The following is a 17198-nucleotide window of genomic DNA, read 5'->3' as shown; positions in this document are numbered from 1 at the left end:
GATACCCTACTTGATACTCAAATTACTTCTACTTATGTGGGATGAGCAATGCCTCTTCCATTTCACACCAAAATAGAAGGACATGCATTCAGGGTCTCGCCTCCAGGGTCATGGTCATCTGCTCTGCGGGCTGCAGAAGGGGGTCACAGCAGCCCGGAGCCCAGCCGGCAGGGCGGGGAGAGACTGTGGGAGGTCCTGAGCTGCCCCGCCACTGCAGCCTGCCGGCACCGCGCCCCGACCCGCCCCAACCCGGAGTAACAGAGCACTCTGCCGGGCAAGGGCCAACATCGGGCCCGGGAGGCGGTGGTCGGCAGGACCAACCTCAGCAGCTTGCACACCCATCAAAGGGCTGTTTAGTTCGCTCTGTCTTTGCAGGCACTGGGGCTAAAAAACAAAGTGACCTTGGACACAGCACTTAGGCTCTCGTGCAAGGTGCTTCCGCCTCTGAAAACAGTGAGAATACCATCACCCTGTCACAGGACCACTGGAAACACTGACGAAAGGAAGCTATTTGTTCCGAAGGCAGCCTTTTCCGTCGGCAAACTGCCACAATCAGGCAGCCCCCGCGGCTCAGCGGTTTAGCGCCGCCGTCAGCCCAGGGCGTGATCCTGAAGTCCCGGGATCGCGTTCCGCATCGGGCTCCCTGCATGGAGCCTGCTTCTCCCTCTGCCTGTGTCTCTGCCTGTGTCTCTGTCTCTCTCTGTCTCTCTCTACGTCTCTCATGCATAAATAAATTTTTAAAAATCTTTAAAAAAAGAACTGCCACAATCAATCTGACAGCCAATAAACACTCGATGTAACACCAAATGGAAAGAAAAACCACCTTCTGTCCAAATCCCACCTGGCTCGTGGGCCACCTCACGCGGGAGAGCCCCTTGCGGAGAGAGGAAGCGCCACATCACTCACTGGGGGAGAAGCTCCTGGCCCAGCTCTGAGCTTCCCACAAGGGCCGAGAACGTGAGCCCCCGCCTGTGGGCCCCTCGGGAACCGTCTCAGGGAATGTTCACGTCGGGGGCCGAGAGGCCGACTCCACGGCGGCCAGAAGCACAGCAAGCGGCTCTCAGGCGAGGCTCTCAAGGCTGCTCCCACGCCCCAGGCCTCAGCTGGACGACCAGCAGTTCGGGGCGAAACGCCAACAGAACCGAACGGCACAGGCTCCGCCTGCCCCACTCGGCTGGCCCTGGAGACGGCACACTCCCCCAAGGGGGGTAAGCCCTCACTGCCCAAAACAGAGCACACCTGCGCAGACAGGTACCTCGAAGACCCCCAGCCACGGTAAAGACACCCAGGTACTCATCCCGGGGGGATGCACGGCACTCACAGGAGGGTGAAGACAGCGCATGGCTGGCGAGTCACCTGGCGGCTCCCGGCTCACCCCAGAAAACAACTCAACCAAAAGGGAAACACCAGTCTATACAGAGATCACCCCATCAGTGGAGGGGGGAGCACTGTGCTCCAAAAGGGCCCCAAATGAGCAGAACCGGCCCCTCCTCAGTGCGGTGCCACAGCACCCACAAGGCTACATGGCAAAGACAGACGGGAGATGCGGGAGCCCACGTCCGGCCAAAGCCAGCCCAGAGCGGCCACTGTCCACCCGTCTGAGCGCCCAGAGCACTGACAGGAGGGGGGGGTGGGGGCTGGGGGGGGCAGAGTCCTCGGAGCACAGGGCCTCGGAGAAGGGCGGTGAAAACCAGGCGGTGGACAGGAGAGGAGCGGGAAGTTCCCGACGCTGGCAGAAGAGGGCGCCATCGGACCGCGAGTCCTGCGAGCGCCCCCCCCCCCCCACCATAACCATAAAAGTGAACTCAAGGAAGATCAGCGGGTGGAGTTCCACGCACATCAGAGACAAATGCCCACTAGAAAACGAGAACGCGGTAGGGCAGCCCCTTCAGCCACGAACAACGTACCTAAGTGTTTGAGGACATGAAAACTGCTCCAAGTCAGAACCTGAAATATTGGGCAGCCCGGGCGGCTCAGCGGTTTAGCGGTTTAGCGCCGCCTTCAGCCCAGGGCCTGACCCTGGGGTCCCAGGATCCAGGATCGAGCCCCACATCGGGCTCCTGCATGGAGCCTGCTTCTCCCTCTGCCTGTGTCTCTGCCTCGCTCTCTCTCTCTCTCTCTGTCTCTCATGAATAAATAAATAATTAAAAAAAAAAAACCCTGAAATATTAACAAAGAACTGGATTAAGAAACAGAAAGAGGGGCGCCCGGGGGGCGCAGCTGAGCATCCAACTCTTGGTTTCCGCTCAGGTCGTGATCTCAAGGTCGTGAGACAGAGCCCCGTGCTGTGCCCCACACTCAGTGTGGAGTCTGCTTGGGATTCTCTGCCTCTGCCTCCTCCACCCCATTGCTCACTCCCTTTAAAATAAATAAATAAGTAAAATCTTTTTTTTTTTTTTTTTTTTAAATAAGTAAAATCTTAACAAAGGAGTAAGAGTTGACTGATGCAGGAAAAAAATGAAAAAAAAAAATCCAATCAGAAATGAGTCAGGGATCCCTGGGTGGCGCAGCGGTTTGGCGCCTGCCTTTGGCCCAGGGCGCGATCCTGGAGACCCGGGATCGAATCCCACGTCGGGCTCCCGGTGCATGGAGCCTGCTTTTCCCTCTGCCTATGTCTCTGCCTCTCTCTCTCTCTCTCTCTCTCTCTCTGTGTGTGACTATCATAAATAAATAAAATTTAAAAAAAAAATAAAAAAATAAAATAAAAAAAGAAATGAGTCAGTTAGCAGTTAGCTGTGAGGTGCCGAGGCAGGGAGCAGCGAAGTAGGGGGGCCCAGCAAGGGGCACACGCGAGGACGGGCGCTGCGGCATTAGAGCCTCCGAAGAAGCGAAACAGACAATGTAGCACAAGAGGCACCGAGGCCAGAATCCAAGAGAAAGTTCTGGGAAACAGAGACCAAAATCTGCACTCTATCAACCCTGACGTCTCCTCACAAAACTATTACTTTCAAAGAGACAGATGAGGCCTCTAGGGAAAAAGAGAAAATAAATTACAAAGCTAAGACAATCCGCCTGACATCAGCCTTTCAAAACCAACTCACAAAAGTGAGGCGACCACGGACGAGCATTCACAAAATTACTGAAAGAACATGTGAACCAAGGGTTCTCCGTCCCGCCACACTGTCCTCCCTGCCCATGCCACAGAGGAACTGCTTTCAACACACAAACGTCAGGGGACCCTGCACTGAGGCCCTCGTGGGGGCTCTGCCCCAGGAGAAGTGGGGTCAGGCGGCAGCCATGAGACGGGTCAGCACCCACGTAAACGTGCACCTGACACCACAGCGGACGCAGGGCAGGCAGAAGGTCGCGTGTGGGGATAGGACGCGGACAGCCGGGGGGCGGGGGGGGACGGGCCAGGCTGGCGGCGAGAGCCTGGCACCAACGGGGACCAGTTCCATAAAAACCAAGGACTGGAGGCCTTTCGTGAGGCTTATGTGCAAACATGACCACCAGAAAGTAATCATAAACCTTCCTGAGTACAAACAGAATGTTTTCCTTAAAGAGCAAAGAATATACACTTTAGAGAATCCCAGCAAACACAAAATATGTGTAATTGTAAAATATCATGAAAGAGAAAAGACCAGGCATGCTGGTCGCATCAATAACGGGGAATGGACTTTTTCATTCATATATTAAAATAAAGCTTTTCGGGGGGATCCCTGGGTGGATCAGTGGTTTAGCATCTGCCTTTGGCCCAGGGTGCGATCCTGGGGTCCTGGGATCGAGTCCCACATCAGGCTCCCTGCATGGAGCCTGCTTCTCCTTCCTCCTGTGTCTCTGCCTCTCTCTCTCTCTCATAAATAAATTAATCTTTAAAAAAATAAAAAATAAAAGGTTAATAAAATAAAGGTTTTTGGTGTGCCAGGGGGCTCAGCCGGGGAAGCGTCATGCCTTCAGCTCCAGTCATGATCTCAGGATCCTGGGATCAAGCCCCAGGTCGGGCTCCCCGCTCAGTGGGGAGTCTGCTTCCCCCTCTCCAATCTGCTCGTGCTATTGCTGTCTCTCTAATGAAGAAGTAAAATCCTGAAAACAAAGAAAGAAAAAAGCTTTTTGACTTGACTCTGAAAAAAAGACCAAGCCATTGTGCTACACTGGAGACATGCCCAACACCAGGAAGGCTAAAACAGGTGGGGGAACAGAGGTTTTCTACGGAGGGAAGCAAGGAGAACGGGCGACAGTCCCAACTCAGGACACAGGACTCAAGCCCACTGGACAAAACGGGTATTTTTTTTAACACCAAAAGTGACAACTCACAGAAGCTGTAACGTTTTGTTGTTTTGTTTTTTTTTTTTTTTAGAAGCTGTAACGTTTATCAATACTTATGCGCCACATAACAGGGCACACACACAGCCCCTCGCTACAAAGCAAAAACTGCAGGAGACATAGGAGGTAAAAATAGAAGCGCACTAGTAACAGTCACCACATTTAGGACAAAACACATCAAATGGACAAAAATAAGCAAGGACTCAGAAAATTGGTCAGCGTAATCAGCAAGGTAGGCATCATGGACATCTATTAAGCTCTCCACCCTCTCGGGAGAATATGTCTGTCCTCAAGCACCCACTGCACATCATGGAAACTCATGACCTGTATCACCCGTCAGACTGGCAAAATCTAAGACGAGGACAACACATGGCGCTGGTGAGTGTGGGGAGCCCTCTCCCACGCCACAGGGGGACACAACGTGGCATGATCTTCCAGAGGGGAGCCCAGCCACTGCGAACAAGACTACCTGTGCCCTTAACCACCCTCAACAATACCCCTGCAAGGCGAAGATGCTCGTGCACACGGTATCTAAGGCCGCATCACCTGTGCACGAGGAGAGACGGCGACGGATCTGAAGGCACCGCGTTGCTATAAAACAGAATGAGGATCTTTCTGAAATGAAATCAAGTTCTGGGATGTATTAGTGAGAATGGCACGCTGCCAAAGGGTGCCTTGCCTGCACCTCAAGGAAGGTGAAAGGGGGGAAGAAAACACGCACAGGTGCACTGAGTGCACATGGACTGCGGGGGGGGGGGGGGGCGCGGGGGTCATAACGGGCAGCGCCCTCTGTCTGCAGGGCTCTCCTCACTTCTGATCCCTGGAGCCCTGGCCACGCTCCGCCCACCAAACTAAACAATTAAAATCAACCGAAAAGTAGGGGAATCCAACATGGAACACAGGCAGCAGCAGGAGAGCCTAAAGCTGCGCTGCGCTGCGCTGCGCTGCGCTACGGAGTAAGGACTAGAGCCGCGGTGAAAGCAGTGGCAGGAAGGAAGCCCACCGGAGCAGCTTCGAAATGCAACATTCTGACCGGATGTTGTGATGCTAAGTACAACAAGAACGGTGCAGAAATATTCGACACAGCTTAGCAACTCTGAAACGTCCTTATACTTCAGGATCAAACAAAAATAAGTACACGTGGAACAAGAAACCAGGTCTCCCACATGAGACACCAGGCACGGCCAGGAGGAGCCCTGTGGCAGCAGAAGAGAAGCTGAGGTCCACGTACAAGCCCCTGTTTCCAGCAGAGACAGAGGGACAGAAACAAAGCAAGTGTGGCCGAGCGCGTGTGGCCCTCGAGGAGGGCTGGACACAGGACACCCAGGAGCACGGCCAACAGAAGGAGCCTGCGCTGATTCCATGGTTATGGCAGGAATACCATAAGCTAAGTCTGGAACATTCTGCAATGTGAGAAAGAAAGAAGTCTACAAAAAGTGAGGGGTCATGAGAGGTCATAGGAGCTGGCCGAGGCCGAGGCCACGTGGGCGTCCAAACATGGACAGTGGTGACGGAGGGTCACCCACGGTACAAGCCAAGTGTACACACTAACATGGGTTAAGTCACTGAACGAGCAAGCAGGAGGGGGAACAGGGCAGAGGCGACAGCTCCCTTTACAGCAGAATCACGGTTAACACACGCGTGGGGCCAGAAAGACAAAACCAGTCCCAGGCAGAGAGCACAGCCGCCACTGCAGAGACAACTGCTTGGGGACGCAGGAGCCCGCGGCACAGTCAGCCGGCAGATGCCACCTGAACCCAGTGGTCGAGGTGATCACGTGATGCACGGACAAGGGCACCCTATCAGCTTTTTGACATTCTAGCCAAAATTACGGAGCCTGGATCTAGTCATGAAAAAACCTAAGAGGAACCCAAATTAAGGGACTTTGTATAAAATACGTGACGTACACACTTCACAAGTGTCAATATCAGGAAAGACAAGGACTGGGAAATACACCAAGTCAGGAACCACAAGGTCCTGGGTGAGGTCCTGCAACACAAAGACATCACCAGTGGGAAAATAGGGCACTCACACGTGGAAAAAATATTCGCAAAAGAAACATCTGCTCGTGGACTATCACCCACTCTGCAAAGAACTCACAAAACAAGAGGAAACACCTGAATAAAACTGGGCCAGGGGCAGCCCGGACGGCTCAGCGGTTTAGCGCTGCCTGCAGCCCAGGGAGTGATCCTGGAGACCCTGGATCGAGTCCCACGTCAGGCTCCCTGTGTGGAGCCTGCTTCTCCCTCTGCCTGTGTCTCTGCCTCGCTCTCTCTCTCTCTCTCTCTCTCTCCCTGAATAAATAAATAAAATCTTTAAAAAAAAAAAAAAAACTGGGCCGGGCAGCCCAGGTGGCTCAGCGATTTAGCACCTGCCTTCGGTCCAGGGCGTGATCCTGAAGACCCGGGATCGGGTCCTGCATCAGGCTCCCTGCATGGAGCCTGCTTCTCCCTCTGCCTGTGTCTCTGCCTCTCTCTCTCTCTTTCTCTGTGTCTCACATGAATAAATAAATTATAAATAAATAAATCTTTAAAAAAAAAGGGGGGGGCCAAAGCCCTGACCAGACCCCTCACCACAGAGGACCCGCAGGCGAGCCCCTGAACTCACGCCCCTCGGCCTGTGTCACCAGGAAATGCCGGCGACGACGAGCGAGACGTCCGCACGCCCATCCGAAGGGCCCAAGCCCACCGCGCCCACGAGGCCAAGCACAGGCGGGGACGTGGGCCAGCAGGGCTCCCTGCGGGGCCGGCGGGAAGGCGGGACGGCGCGGCCACCCGGGAGACCCTCTGGAGGGCGACGCTGACAAGCCCGAGCCCCCTCCTACCCTGCGCCCCAGCGCCCGGGCGCCCTGGGATTTGCCCGCAGGAGCTGAGAGCCCACGTCCACGATCCCGCTCACGGATGTCCACGCGGCTCTGCCCGGAACCGCCCAGACTGGGAAGCGGGCAAGGCGCCCTGGGCAGGGGGGGTGAGTCCGGGGCGGTCCGTCCAGACGACGGGCTGTCACTCGGGCTGACGTGAGAAGACGCGGAGGACGCGTGTCCCTAAGCAAAGGAAGCGCACGCGGCGTGACTCCGACCCCGTGACCTTCTGGAAGAGGCACAAGTACGGAGACGTGGACGGACCGGAGGGCGTTGGGGCGGCGGGAGGCGGGATGCGGGCAGGGGGAGACGAGCGCGTGGCGCGGGGGGACTCAGGGCAGGGAGACGGCCCTGCGTGATGCGCTACAGCCGATGCCCGTCGCTGGGCGTCTGTGCAAACCCGCGGCGCGCGGCGCCCGGAGGGACCCGAGGGCCAACCGCGGACTGTGGGTAATGACGACGTGAGTGTGTGGACTCATCCTTGCAAAACCAACACCACTGTGGTGAGTGATGGGGACAACGGGGAGGCCGTGGGGGTGGGTGCAGAGAACCTCCGAGCCTCCCTCCCCGTTCCCTTGTCGACCGACAACTGCTCTAAAACAAAAGTTTATTATACTTCTAAAAAATTAAATTCTGAAAAACAAAATCAGATAAAGTCTTCTAACAGCCTATGGCACCAATGACTCATACTGGGGGGAAGCTGAGTGAGGGGTACACAGAAACACTCACATTTCCCTACTTTTCCATGCATCTAAAATCAGTTCAAAATGAATGGGTTTTTAAAAGATGTATCCCAAGGAATTGCTCCTAAACTCGAAAAAAGAAAAGGATCAGAGTACTACCTCTGATGGGAGGCACAAAGCAGAGACTCGGTGGTAACCGCTCTGTAACACACAAGCATCCCCCCAAAGCCCCAAAACAGGCAAAAGCAACAACATACGAAAGAAGTCCCCAGAACAGCCTCTGGTGACCTGCCTCCTTCCGTGTCGCTCGGGGTCCCCGTGCTTTCACTGCCAGCTGCTGCCTCGCGGCCGGCTCCCCCCGTGGGTTTGGAAGCACACACTTTTCCTAGTCCCCAGCACAGACTCTGGACGCACCTTAACACCTGAGTCAAAGTTAATCAATATGCTTTTCCCCTCTGCCTCCTGCCCCTCCCGGCACGGGGACCCCAGCAGCCAGCGTGGCTGGGACCAAACACAGGGAATAACGGGAACTCGATCTCTCACGGAGAAGGACTCACAGGCAAGGAGAGGGCGAAGGCTGGGCAGGAGCCCTGCGTGCAGACTACGATCCGGGTGTTCGCAGGAGCGAGACGGGTGTTTCAGACACAGAAAGCGCCGCACACGCATCTGCACTTGCATGAACGCCCCTGGGCCTGGAAGGAGCCGTGCAGCAAACAGCACCCACAGAGCTCTGACCCTGGCCTCCACGCACCATCCCCGCCGCCACCCCCTACCCCTGGAGGGAACCAGGGCTCCTGGCGAAGCGCCGGAGGGGCGGGGAAGCACCAGAGGCCCCGGGACGCCTCTCGCCAGTAAAACCGTGATGCTTCAAGAACGAGGGAGATACTTCAAAAGGATAGAGAAACCAGCTTGAAGGAACTTCCACTGCCCAAATCTAGAAATAATGAGAGTATTGATTACAACCCACTGAATACACAGGCGTCCATGGTCCCTGCCACGGGGATGAGCGAACAAACAAACGGAGCATGAACGGAGGAGGAAAAGCTCTTACAGCAGAAGGCAACTAGCAAACGCGGAAGGTGCAACGGACAAAGGTCCTCACAACCGGCACCTGTGACGGCCGCCGAGAGGCAGGCGGGTGTGAGCAGTGGATGCCGAGGCTGGTGGCGGTCTGAGGAAGGACGGCCTCCGCATCGCCCTGAACAGCTCCTTACTAAATGCCAACGCACACGGACGGAGATCACGGGGATCACACGGCTGAGCCGACAAACCGGGGAGCAAGGTGCAGGTCAGCAGGAAGGTCTCCACACGGGCCTCCGGATGCGACAGACCCAACCGCCTGCCCATCGAGACGGGGGCACCTCTGCCAGTCACCCCACACACAAGCCCCGGCCTCTTCAGTACCATCCAGAACGGGGAGATTCGGAGCAGGCTCATGTGGCGTGCCAGCTGGATGCCACACGTCCCTGCACAGAGCAACAGAGACGCCGCCGGGCCGCTGGCGAGGTGGGAGCAGGTGGGAGCAGGTGGGAGGGCGGGCGGACTTCCTGCCTGGGAGGCTGTGCGGCACTGGGGGGCGCGGGACATCCCATCACAGGAAGACTATGCAGGTCCATACAGGCAGTGCACACGCACACACGGAGACACACAGACACCGCGATGAGGTGCGTGTGATGCAATGTTCAGAACTGAGAACTCAGACTAATGGAGTTCTACGTGCTGCTACTACAACTTTTCAGTAGGTTGAAACTATTTTCAATTTTTTAAAAGTTGTATTTAAAAAAAAGTAAATCACTATACCCTGAGAAAACAGCCACAGGGGCAGCTGTTTCTTGGTCTTCCCAAAGGCCCATGTAGACTTATGGCAACTAGATGACAAAACCTAAAACCAGCAGACGACACAGCAAAGCCAGGGAAGATGAGCCGCGGGCAGCCACAGGCCGGATGGCACCACAAAACCATGCGGCACAAACTAGAGCAACACCAGTGGGCACTGGCAGGCCTGGAAACCCCAGGAGCCTGTGGGTCCTCAGAAATGGAGGCAGCCACTGAGCCTGGGGCTGGGCCTGCCCTGGGCCCAACAGCACAGAGCCTCACACGGATGAGACCAGGGGATGGGAAACTGAAGACGAGGAAGACAGGGGCAGCGGAGACCAGGGCAGCCCGAGAGCACGGCGGGTGGACACCGGGGGCCCGGGGAGAGCAAGCAGCCGCACCTCCATCACCGCACGAAGACCACATCAGAGGGGCTCGAGAGGTTCGCAGACTACCTCAGACACCATCTCCTCTTAGAAGTTTAAGAAAACTAAATTCATGGGAAAGGAGAACCGGAAAACACAGAGGCCAAATCCCACATGAGTCGGGACAAGGGAAAAAGGAGAGAAAGAGGATGAATGACATCTCTACCACGAGAAACACCATGAACACATAATAATAAACAGACCAGAACTGTCACGTTCTACCTTAAAACAAGCTAGAAGACACGAAGAACATGGTCGCAGTCGGGAGAGAACAGAAGCTGGATCTGCAAACTGTAGAAACGAGGTGCCAGAGGCAAGAAAAATTAGAAAGGGAAGTTGTGAACGAAAGCCAAACCACAAGAACGGAGCCGTGAGCCCGAAAGAGGCCGCCAGAGGGGGGAGCGGGCAGGCAAGGGGCAGGCGAGGGCTGCGTGAAGGCCGAGGCAAGGGCGACACGACCCCACCACCGGGACGTCTGCAGAGGAAGCTGGGCAAACCCACCGAGAGAGAAGGTGTTCCCGAATAAAACAGATCTGAAACTGCTTGTGAAGGACTCAACCCAAGAATGCCAACACAAGATAACTAATTCCAAGTAAAATTAAAGGCTCTTTAAAAAAAAAGATCCTTTGGGCAAAAAGAACACATGACATACAAGAGAAATAAAATTAGACCATCATCAGGCTTGAAGAGCAACACTGTACGCTGGGAATAAACGTCCAGGGTAACACGTGTAAGGTTCTCAAGGAAAGAAAACGGGAGCCATGGATTTCGGCTACGGAAATGTTCCTTTAGGAACACAGGACACGGACTGTCATCCGTGTGGATGACCTCGGGGATGTCGTCCCCACGAACAATCCGAGACTGTGGCACAGAATGAGACTCTGCATAGACACCACCAGTACTGCAGGATGGTGAGCCGGGGGAGGGTGAAAGGGACAAGGCGAAGACATGACACCCAGACAACGCACTACGTCAGTGGAGTCAAGAGTGTGTGCACGCCATGACAGGCCTCGCCGAAACCCAGCCCACATGCACGAAGACCTCCCTCCCACCGCGGCCCCCAGCCGAGACATCACAGGGCCTTTCCCCGGGAGGACAACTTACTCCCTAGGGTAAGAGCCACCCCGACAAAGCCTAGAACCAAACGTGGACAGGGAAGGCGGAGTGTGCAGGGGCGTCCCACAGGCCCGTACTGACCCCACAGTGAAACCCAAAGCACACGAGTCAGGGTGAACCGCCTGCTAAAGCAAGAGTCAGCACTCTCCAAAGGAAGACAAAACCCAGTCTCTCAACCTGTCACCCACCATATCCAGCATCGAGCAACAATCACGAGACGTGCAAAGAAACAGGAATGCATGACCCACCGTTGAGAAGAAAAGCAGTGAACAGAGTGAAGCTGAGGCAGCCCAGATGCTGGCCCTGCAAACACATCAAAGCACCTTTGACAAAGAGGCCAGAGGCATGATGTCCCGGGAGCTGTGCTCTCTCTCGGGACGTGAGCAGACAGGGAATCTCAGCAGACTCAGAAACCCTAAGAAAGACCGACGGGAAACCCCACAGGCACAAATACATCAGCAAGTGAGAGCTGCCCTGGGTGGGCTTCACGGCCGCCTGCCGATGACACGATCGACGCGGTCAGGGAACCTGGAGACTGCGATCAGGAGAAATCGTGCTGAGGACAAGAGAAGACGAAAGACAACTGAACAGTGCCCGAGACCCAAGGGCAACATCATCAGGTCTAACATATGTGTAACTGGAAACCCCACGAGGAAAAAAAAAAGACCAGCAGAAAAAAATTTTGAAGAAATAAAGGTCACAACGTCACAAGATCTCAAATTGGAGGAAAAACACGGACCTACAGATCTAAGAGCCCCGACCAGGCTGAATGTCAAGAGAACCAAGTCTAAAGACAACCCAGACAAACATCTAAAAATTAAGACGATAACCTCAAAGCGGCCCGAAAAGGGAGACAGCAGGCGGAGACCTCGGTGGGCCCAGAAAGGCAACAGAGCCGCCCCTTCTACAGGACCGCGCCGGGCATGGACCTATCACAGCCAGGCATCAGGTTTATGAACGAGAGTTTTGCAATTTGGGGAAACACACTAGGAAAACTCCCACCTTTTTTGTGATCTGGAACAAGACAGCACAGCACTGACGCGGGAGTGTCCTTGCAGGCGTGTAAGACACCAGCTGTCAGGTAGAGGGGCCCAGGGAACAGGGCGGGGGGCACAGCACAGAGGGTGCCTGGTCCTGGGGCACAAGTATCCCTCTTGGTGGGCCCTTTCTGAAAGTTAGATGACATCCATCTGGATATGCTCCGCATATCCAAGAATGTAGAAGAAAATAAATCTTAAATGAAAAAAACACTGTCAACCCAGAATTTTATATTAAGGTAAAATATCATTCGAAATTGAAGGAGAAACATTGCCTCTTTCAAGTACACGGAAGCCGAGAGAACCCGTCGTCAGCACACCGCACCACAAGAAACGCTGGTGCTGCCCTGCGGGCCCAGGGAACTGCTGCCAGCGCAAGCCCGGCCGCCGCCACCGCCAGAAGCCGTAGGGAAAGGCCAGGCTTGCTTTCTTCCTGCAATTTACTCAAAAAACAAGTCACAGTGTAAACAAAAGTAGCAATACCCTAAAGTTAGGTTTATAACTACATGAAGATATCACCACAAACAAAAGAAAAAACTAACAAAATCTTTTCAGAAACAAAACAAAAAAACAAAAAAAACTAACAAAATCTGAACAGAAACCAGCACGGGCCGCTTTCCCTCACGCCAGGCCCCGTGGCCCCGTCCGTCCTCCTCCAGGCCTGCGTCATGCACGCTGCTCGGGAGCGGGCGCCCCTGGAAGGCGCTCCAGCAGTTAGAGTGGCCCTGCGCTCCCTGCCCAGGCCTCTAACCTCACGGCATCCAATCACAGCCATCACTTCCTCACAGAAAGAACTTCCATCCACAAGTCGACGTGACACAGAAATTCCAAGGGACATGGCCACATGTAAGGCCAATTCTCACGTGTGTCTGCCGACCAAGAGGTGCCCCCGAGGCCCCCACCAGCCCTCGATCGCTGTCGTGCTACGTACTTCTGTCCCCGACCCCGGTCCTGGAGAGTCCACTTTCCTCTTTTTCCTGGGCCCGATGGCGGCGAGTGCTGTGAGGTTGGCATCGCGCTGCCTCATCTGTGCCAGCTCTTGTTGCTGCATCTTTGTTTTGAAGAGGAAACGAGGACTGTCATTTCATGCACATGACTTTTGCTTATCACAAAAGTAACAGAGACATCAAAGATCTTCAGAAACTGTCTAAATTAAAATTTCTTTACTGTTTTGACTGTAACGGTAGGTTTAGCCTGCGATCAGAAAAATCATAAAGCAAAAACACGCTCATCTTTAGAAGCTCAGAGAATATGACAAACTGTGTAAATATAAAGACTGAAGAGACCCCATGAGAAATTACTGTTCCATCTAAAAGCAGAACACACAGTTGCCCTCTGCAAACATCTTACATAGCCTCATCACAGAAATGCCACCACTTTCTTCCCCTTTCTTTGGTTGGACGATTAGGTTACATAAGAATCTATTTTCAAACGTATAGTAAAGATTTTTTTTATTAAAAGAGCTTACCTCTTTTGCCTTCTGTTTCAACCTTAATTGTTCTGGATCTTCTTGTCTGGATCGAGACTATTTTTTTAAAAAGTAAAAAAATATTAATAATAATGAGCGAACTATCATCTAACAAAAAACAAAAATATAGCCTGCACATCATGGAAAAAAACAAACTCTTAATCCAAAGAAAGTCAGGCCCACTGAAGAAGCGCTCAGAGGCGGTCATTATCCCGCCCACCGGTCACAGGAGCCTGACAGATGGCATGGCAGGACGGCCCGCAGGGCTCTGGACGCAGGTCCACGTCCCACCTGCAGCCCTCTCCTAAATCACACGCATCACGTCTCCTGCAGGGCCAGCCCCCAACACAGCGCCAGCCTCCCGCAGCCCTGAGCGCGTGCGCGGGTGCTCAGGACCCAGGCCAGGAGCAGCCCCAAGTGCGGTACTTGCCTTGGCTGCTCGCATAAGGATTTCTCTCTCCTGCTCGTCTTTCCTCTGCTTTTCAATTTGATCGAGCTGCTCAAAAAATTTAAGCTGAGCCCGGACGTCACTTGCCTGCTCATATCTATCATCATCCTACAAAAAGGTAAAAACACAGTCATAAATTTGGGGCCTGGGCTGGACAGGCTGCACATCATCCCACCTCCCAAAGCAAGTCCTACATAACTTCCACACCTGACCCCTCATCCCCAGACGGCCTGTGTGTGACATGCTCTGCAGGTTAACACGCACACAAGTGAGTCTCAGGCAAGCTGTGCTGGGGCTTGCGGGGGTTTCCACTCTGCACACTTTGTTACTGTTCCTTTATTCTAACTGCCGCTCTGACGGCACCGGCCTCACACCGTCGGCCCCTCTGGGTACTGCTCATGTGAGGGAGGGAGGAGGAAGGCAGATCCCACCCTGCAGCCTGCCCCCGGAGGCTGGGCTTTAGCACAGGTGACCCTCCACGAATCCAAACAGAGCAGTGGTCCGAGTCACGGGAGCAGGCGTGGGCCAGAGCCCTGAAGGTCTGCAGGAGCGAGGGTAAAACCAGAGGAGGCTCCCCGAGCTCCAAAGTGGGGGAGGTCACCTCCATCCCAGACCCAGCCCAGGCTAGACTCCCGACGTGCACCCTCATGCAGACCCATCCTACCTCCCAGCCAGGGCACACAGAGCCTGAGGCCACCATGGGCTAATGAGGTGGCCTCGTCCCCAAAACGTAGCTCCATGAAACACTCAAAACCAGTGTGCCACCCCCACGTCTGGTGCAGGAAGAGGCTTCCCAGCACCACTGACCAGGAGTCCACAGCAAGTGCAGCCTCTTTGGGAAGCCAATGAGTTACCTTATAAGAGAAGTTCTTCTGCTGAGCAGTTTCTGATATCTTTTCTACAAGGTTCTGTAGCCTCTGCTGCGTAGCATGGGATACGTAACTCACTACGTCTGGATGCAACTCCGTGATGCCGTGTTTTTTACCTGGGGGTAGGCAACACTTTACAAACGTCGCTGTTCTGTCGTCCATGACTCACCGCTTGGAGCAACGTGAGGACGGCCCAGGCAGGCCCTCGGGGCGGGAGGGGTTGGTCTACACCCGCTGCAACTACCTGAGGACCACTAGCATCAGCCATGTAGGACACGGGCAAAAGGCGGGACAAGGCACCAGGCGTGTTCACGGAGGCCCACATGCCCCGCCAGGAGCTGCCGGCAGACGGCAGCTCCACTCGGAAGACTAAGCCACACGGGCACACCAGCAGTCCTGGGGATGGCTGCGGGGCTCCAACGTACCTATTTCTAAGATTCTTCTTTGTAAAGGCGCTGGTAAGAGGAAGGTTTCGTCCTTACAGGACCGTGTCAGGGTGCCCACTAATTCAGAGTTCGTGGCTAATATTCGTGCACTTTCTTCTGACAGGTTCACTCCCGCCATCGAGGCCACATCATTGATGTCATCGTCATCCCTTCGGAGAAGAAGATAATGCTGACTGAGCGAGGGGCGCGTCAGGAGGTGCACTTGGGGGGCCTGACCCAGTGGGACCCCGTGTAGAAAGCACGCCGATGCCCTCTAGGTGTGCGTCCGCCAGCTCCCTCCTGTACCGCGCTGTCACCTGAACGAGGAAGGCTAGTGGTTCTTTGAAAATGAATCTGTTCTTTTAAACGAAGGCCCAATGGGGCTTAAAGCCACACAAGCGTCCTGGCGTGAGGACGTGTGCAGAGGGCCCCCCCAGTGAGGGCTAAGTTGAGGGAGCAAAACCCAGCAACACTGTCCTCACTGCTTCAAGGAGTTTGTTCCAAGTGAAACCTTTCTTTAAAAAGTCAAAGAGCATTAATTTATTCTTAAAACAGTAGCAGTTACAGAAAAGCCGGAGTCCAGGGTGTGGGACTCTTTCTTTCCCTTCACCCGCAGGAAAGCTGCCAACCCGAACCCCCCCTCCTCCACCCTGTGCTCCCTGCACCCAAGGGCGTCCCTGCATGGCTCTCCAGCCTCCTTAGCCTGGAATGTTCCTCAGCCTTGCTCTGGTTCTTGTGCCTGTGACACCTGCAAGGCCACAGGCCAGGAGTCTTGCAGCACATCTGTGTCCATCTGATGTGTCGTCCCCACCCCACCCCCAACTCGAGACAAGAATGTCACACAAGCTCCGCAGAGGGCTGGGTCTCCTTGGTCCCTTCCTGACATGCTCCAAGCTCCAGCCCTCGGGGGTCCCAGCCCGCTTCCCCCTTCCCTATAAGTTTCCCATTCACTCATTCTCACAGGCTCGTGCTTTCCCGTCTCATCCGGTGGGCACAGTCCGTTCCTACAAACATGGGCAGTGAGGAGGCCCTAACTAGGCAACTCCTGTTGATTCTGATGGTGTCCGTCCACCCCAACACTGCTTTCTGACCTATCAAGATGCACCAGCTCCCCCTGCGAAGACCCCAGAACCAGCCTTTCTAAGGTGTCTGGGTCACAAGAGCAGAACAGCTTTTAGAAGACACAGTCTGAGCACGGGGTGTGCTGGCCGCCACTCCGGGGCGCCCCCGGTGCACAGAGCAAGGGGCTTCGTCCAGTTCCCCCTACGTGTGTAGACACTGAATCCCGAGCTAACCCAGCCCCCCAGGGGCCATTCTAGCTCACTCTTCTGCACTTCTAACTCCCTCCCCTGGCAGGAAGACACCAGGGTTCCCAGTGACCCTTGCTCTCTTACTTCTCTGACCTGCCGGCAGACCCTCTTTCCTCATGGATGTCCTCCCCACCCCACCAGGCGCTGGCCCTCCATGCCAAGGCCCCCAGGCTCAACACCCTCCTCACCCCACTTGGGTGCAGATGAGGCTAGGGCCACCAAGGCTCAGCACTGCTGATGCTAACTCTGCTCCACCAGCCAACAGCTTCCCAGACTTCTGGGAGGGAGCAGCCCCGTGAACACCCCCGAGATGCAGGCCCTCTCCTGCTGCTTCACGGTCATCCACGTCAGCACTACAGCCTCTATCCTGTGATTCCCTGACACGTAGTCCCTCGCCCGGCTGCTCATCAAGAGCCCATGGTACAGCATTTCCACAAGTTTTAAAGTTAAAAGAAGGGCAGGTGAAGCGCCCTGCACTA

General features: G+C 54.8%; 1 protein-coding gene across 1 annotated transcript in view; it reads right to left on the bottom strand.

Annotated features, from left to right (window-relative positions):
* Positions 1-17198, bottom strand: part of TAF4 (TATA-box binding protein associated factor 4) — a 66976-nt gene that overhangs the window by 3346 nt on the left and 46432 nt on the right. The window contains exons 11-15 of the mRNA XM_072735455.1: positions 15410-15579; positions 14970-15100; positions 14098-14223; positions 13668-13724; positions 13131-13250 (exon numbers count right to left, since the gene is read on the bottom strand). Of these exons, the coding sequence (XP_072591556.1) occupies positions 13131-13250; positions 13668-13724; positions 14098-14223; positions 14970-15100; positions 15410-15579 (604 nt within the window). The remainder of the gene's footprint in view (positions 1-13130; positions 13251-13667; positions 13725-14097; positions 14224-14969; positions 15101-15409; positions 15580-17198) is intronic.

Source organism: Vulpes vulpes, chromosome 14 (assembly GCF_048418805.1).
Source record: "Vulpes vulpes isolate BD-2025 chromosome 14, VulVul3, whole genome shotgun sequence".
Taxonomy (NCBI): domain Eukaryota; kingdom Metazoa; phylum Chordata; class Mammalia; order Carnivora; family Canidae; genus Vulpes; species Vulpes vulpes.
This window is presented reverse-complemented; position numbering and strand designations above follow the sequence as displayed.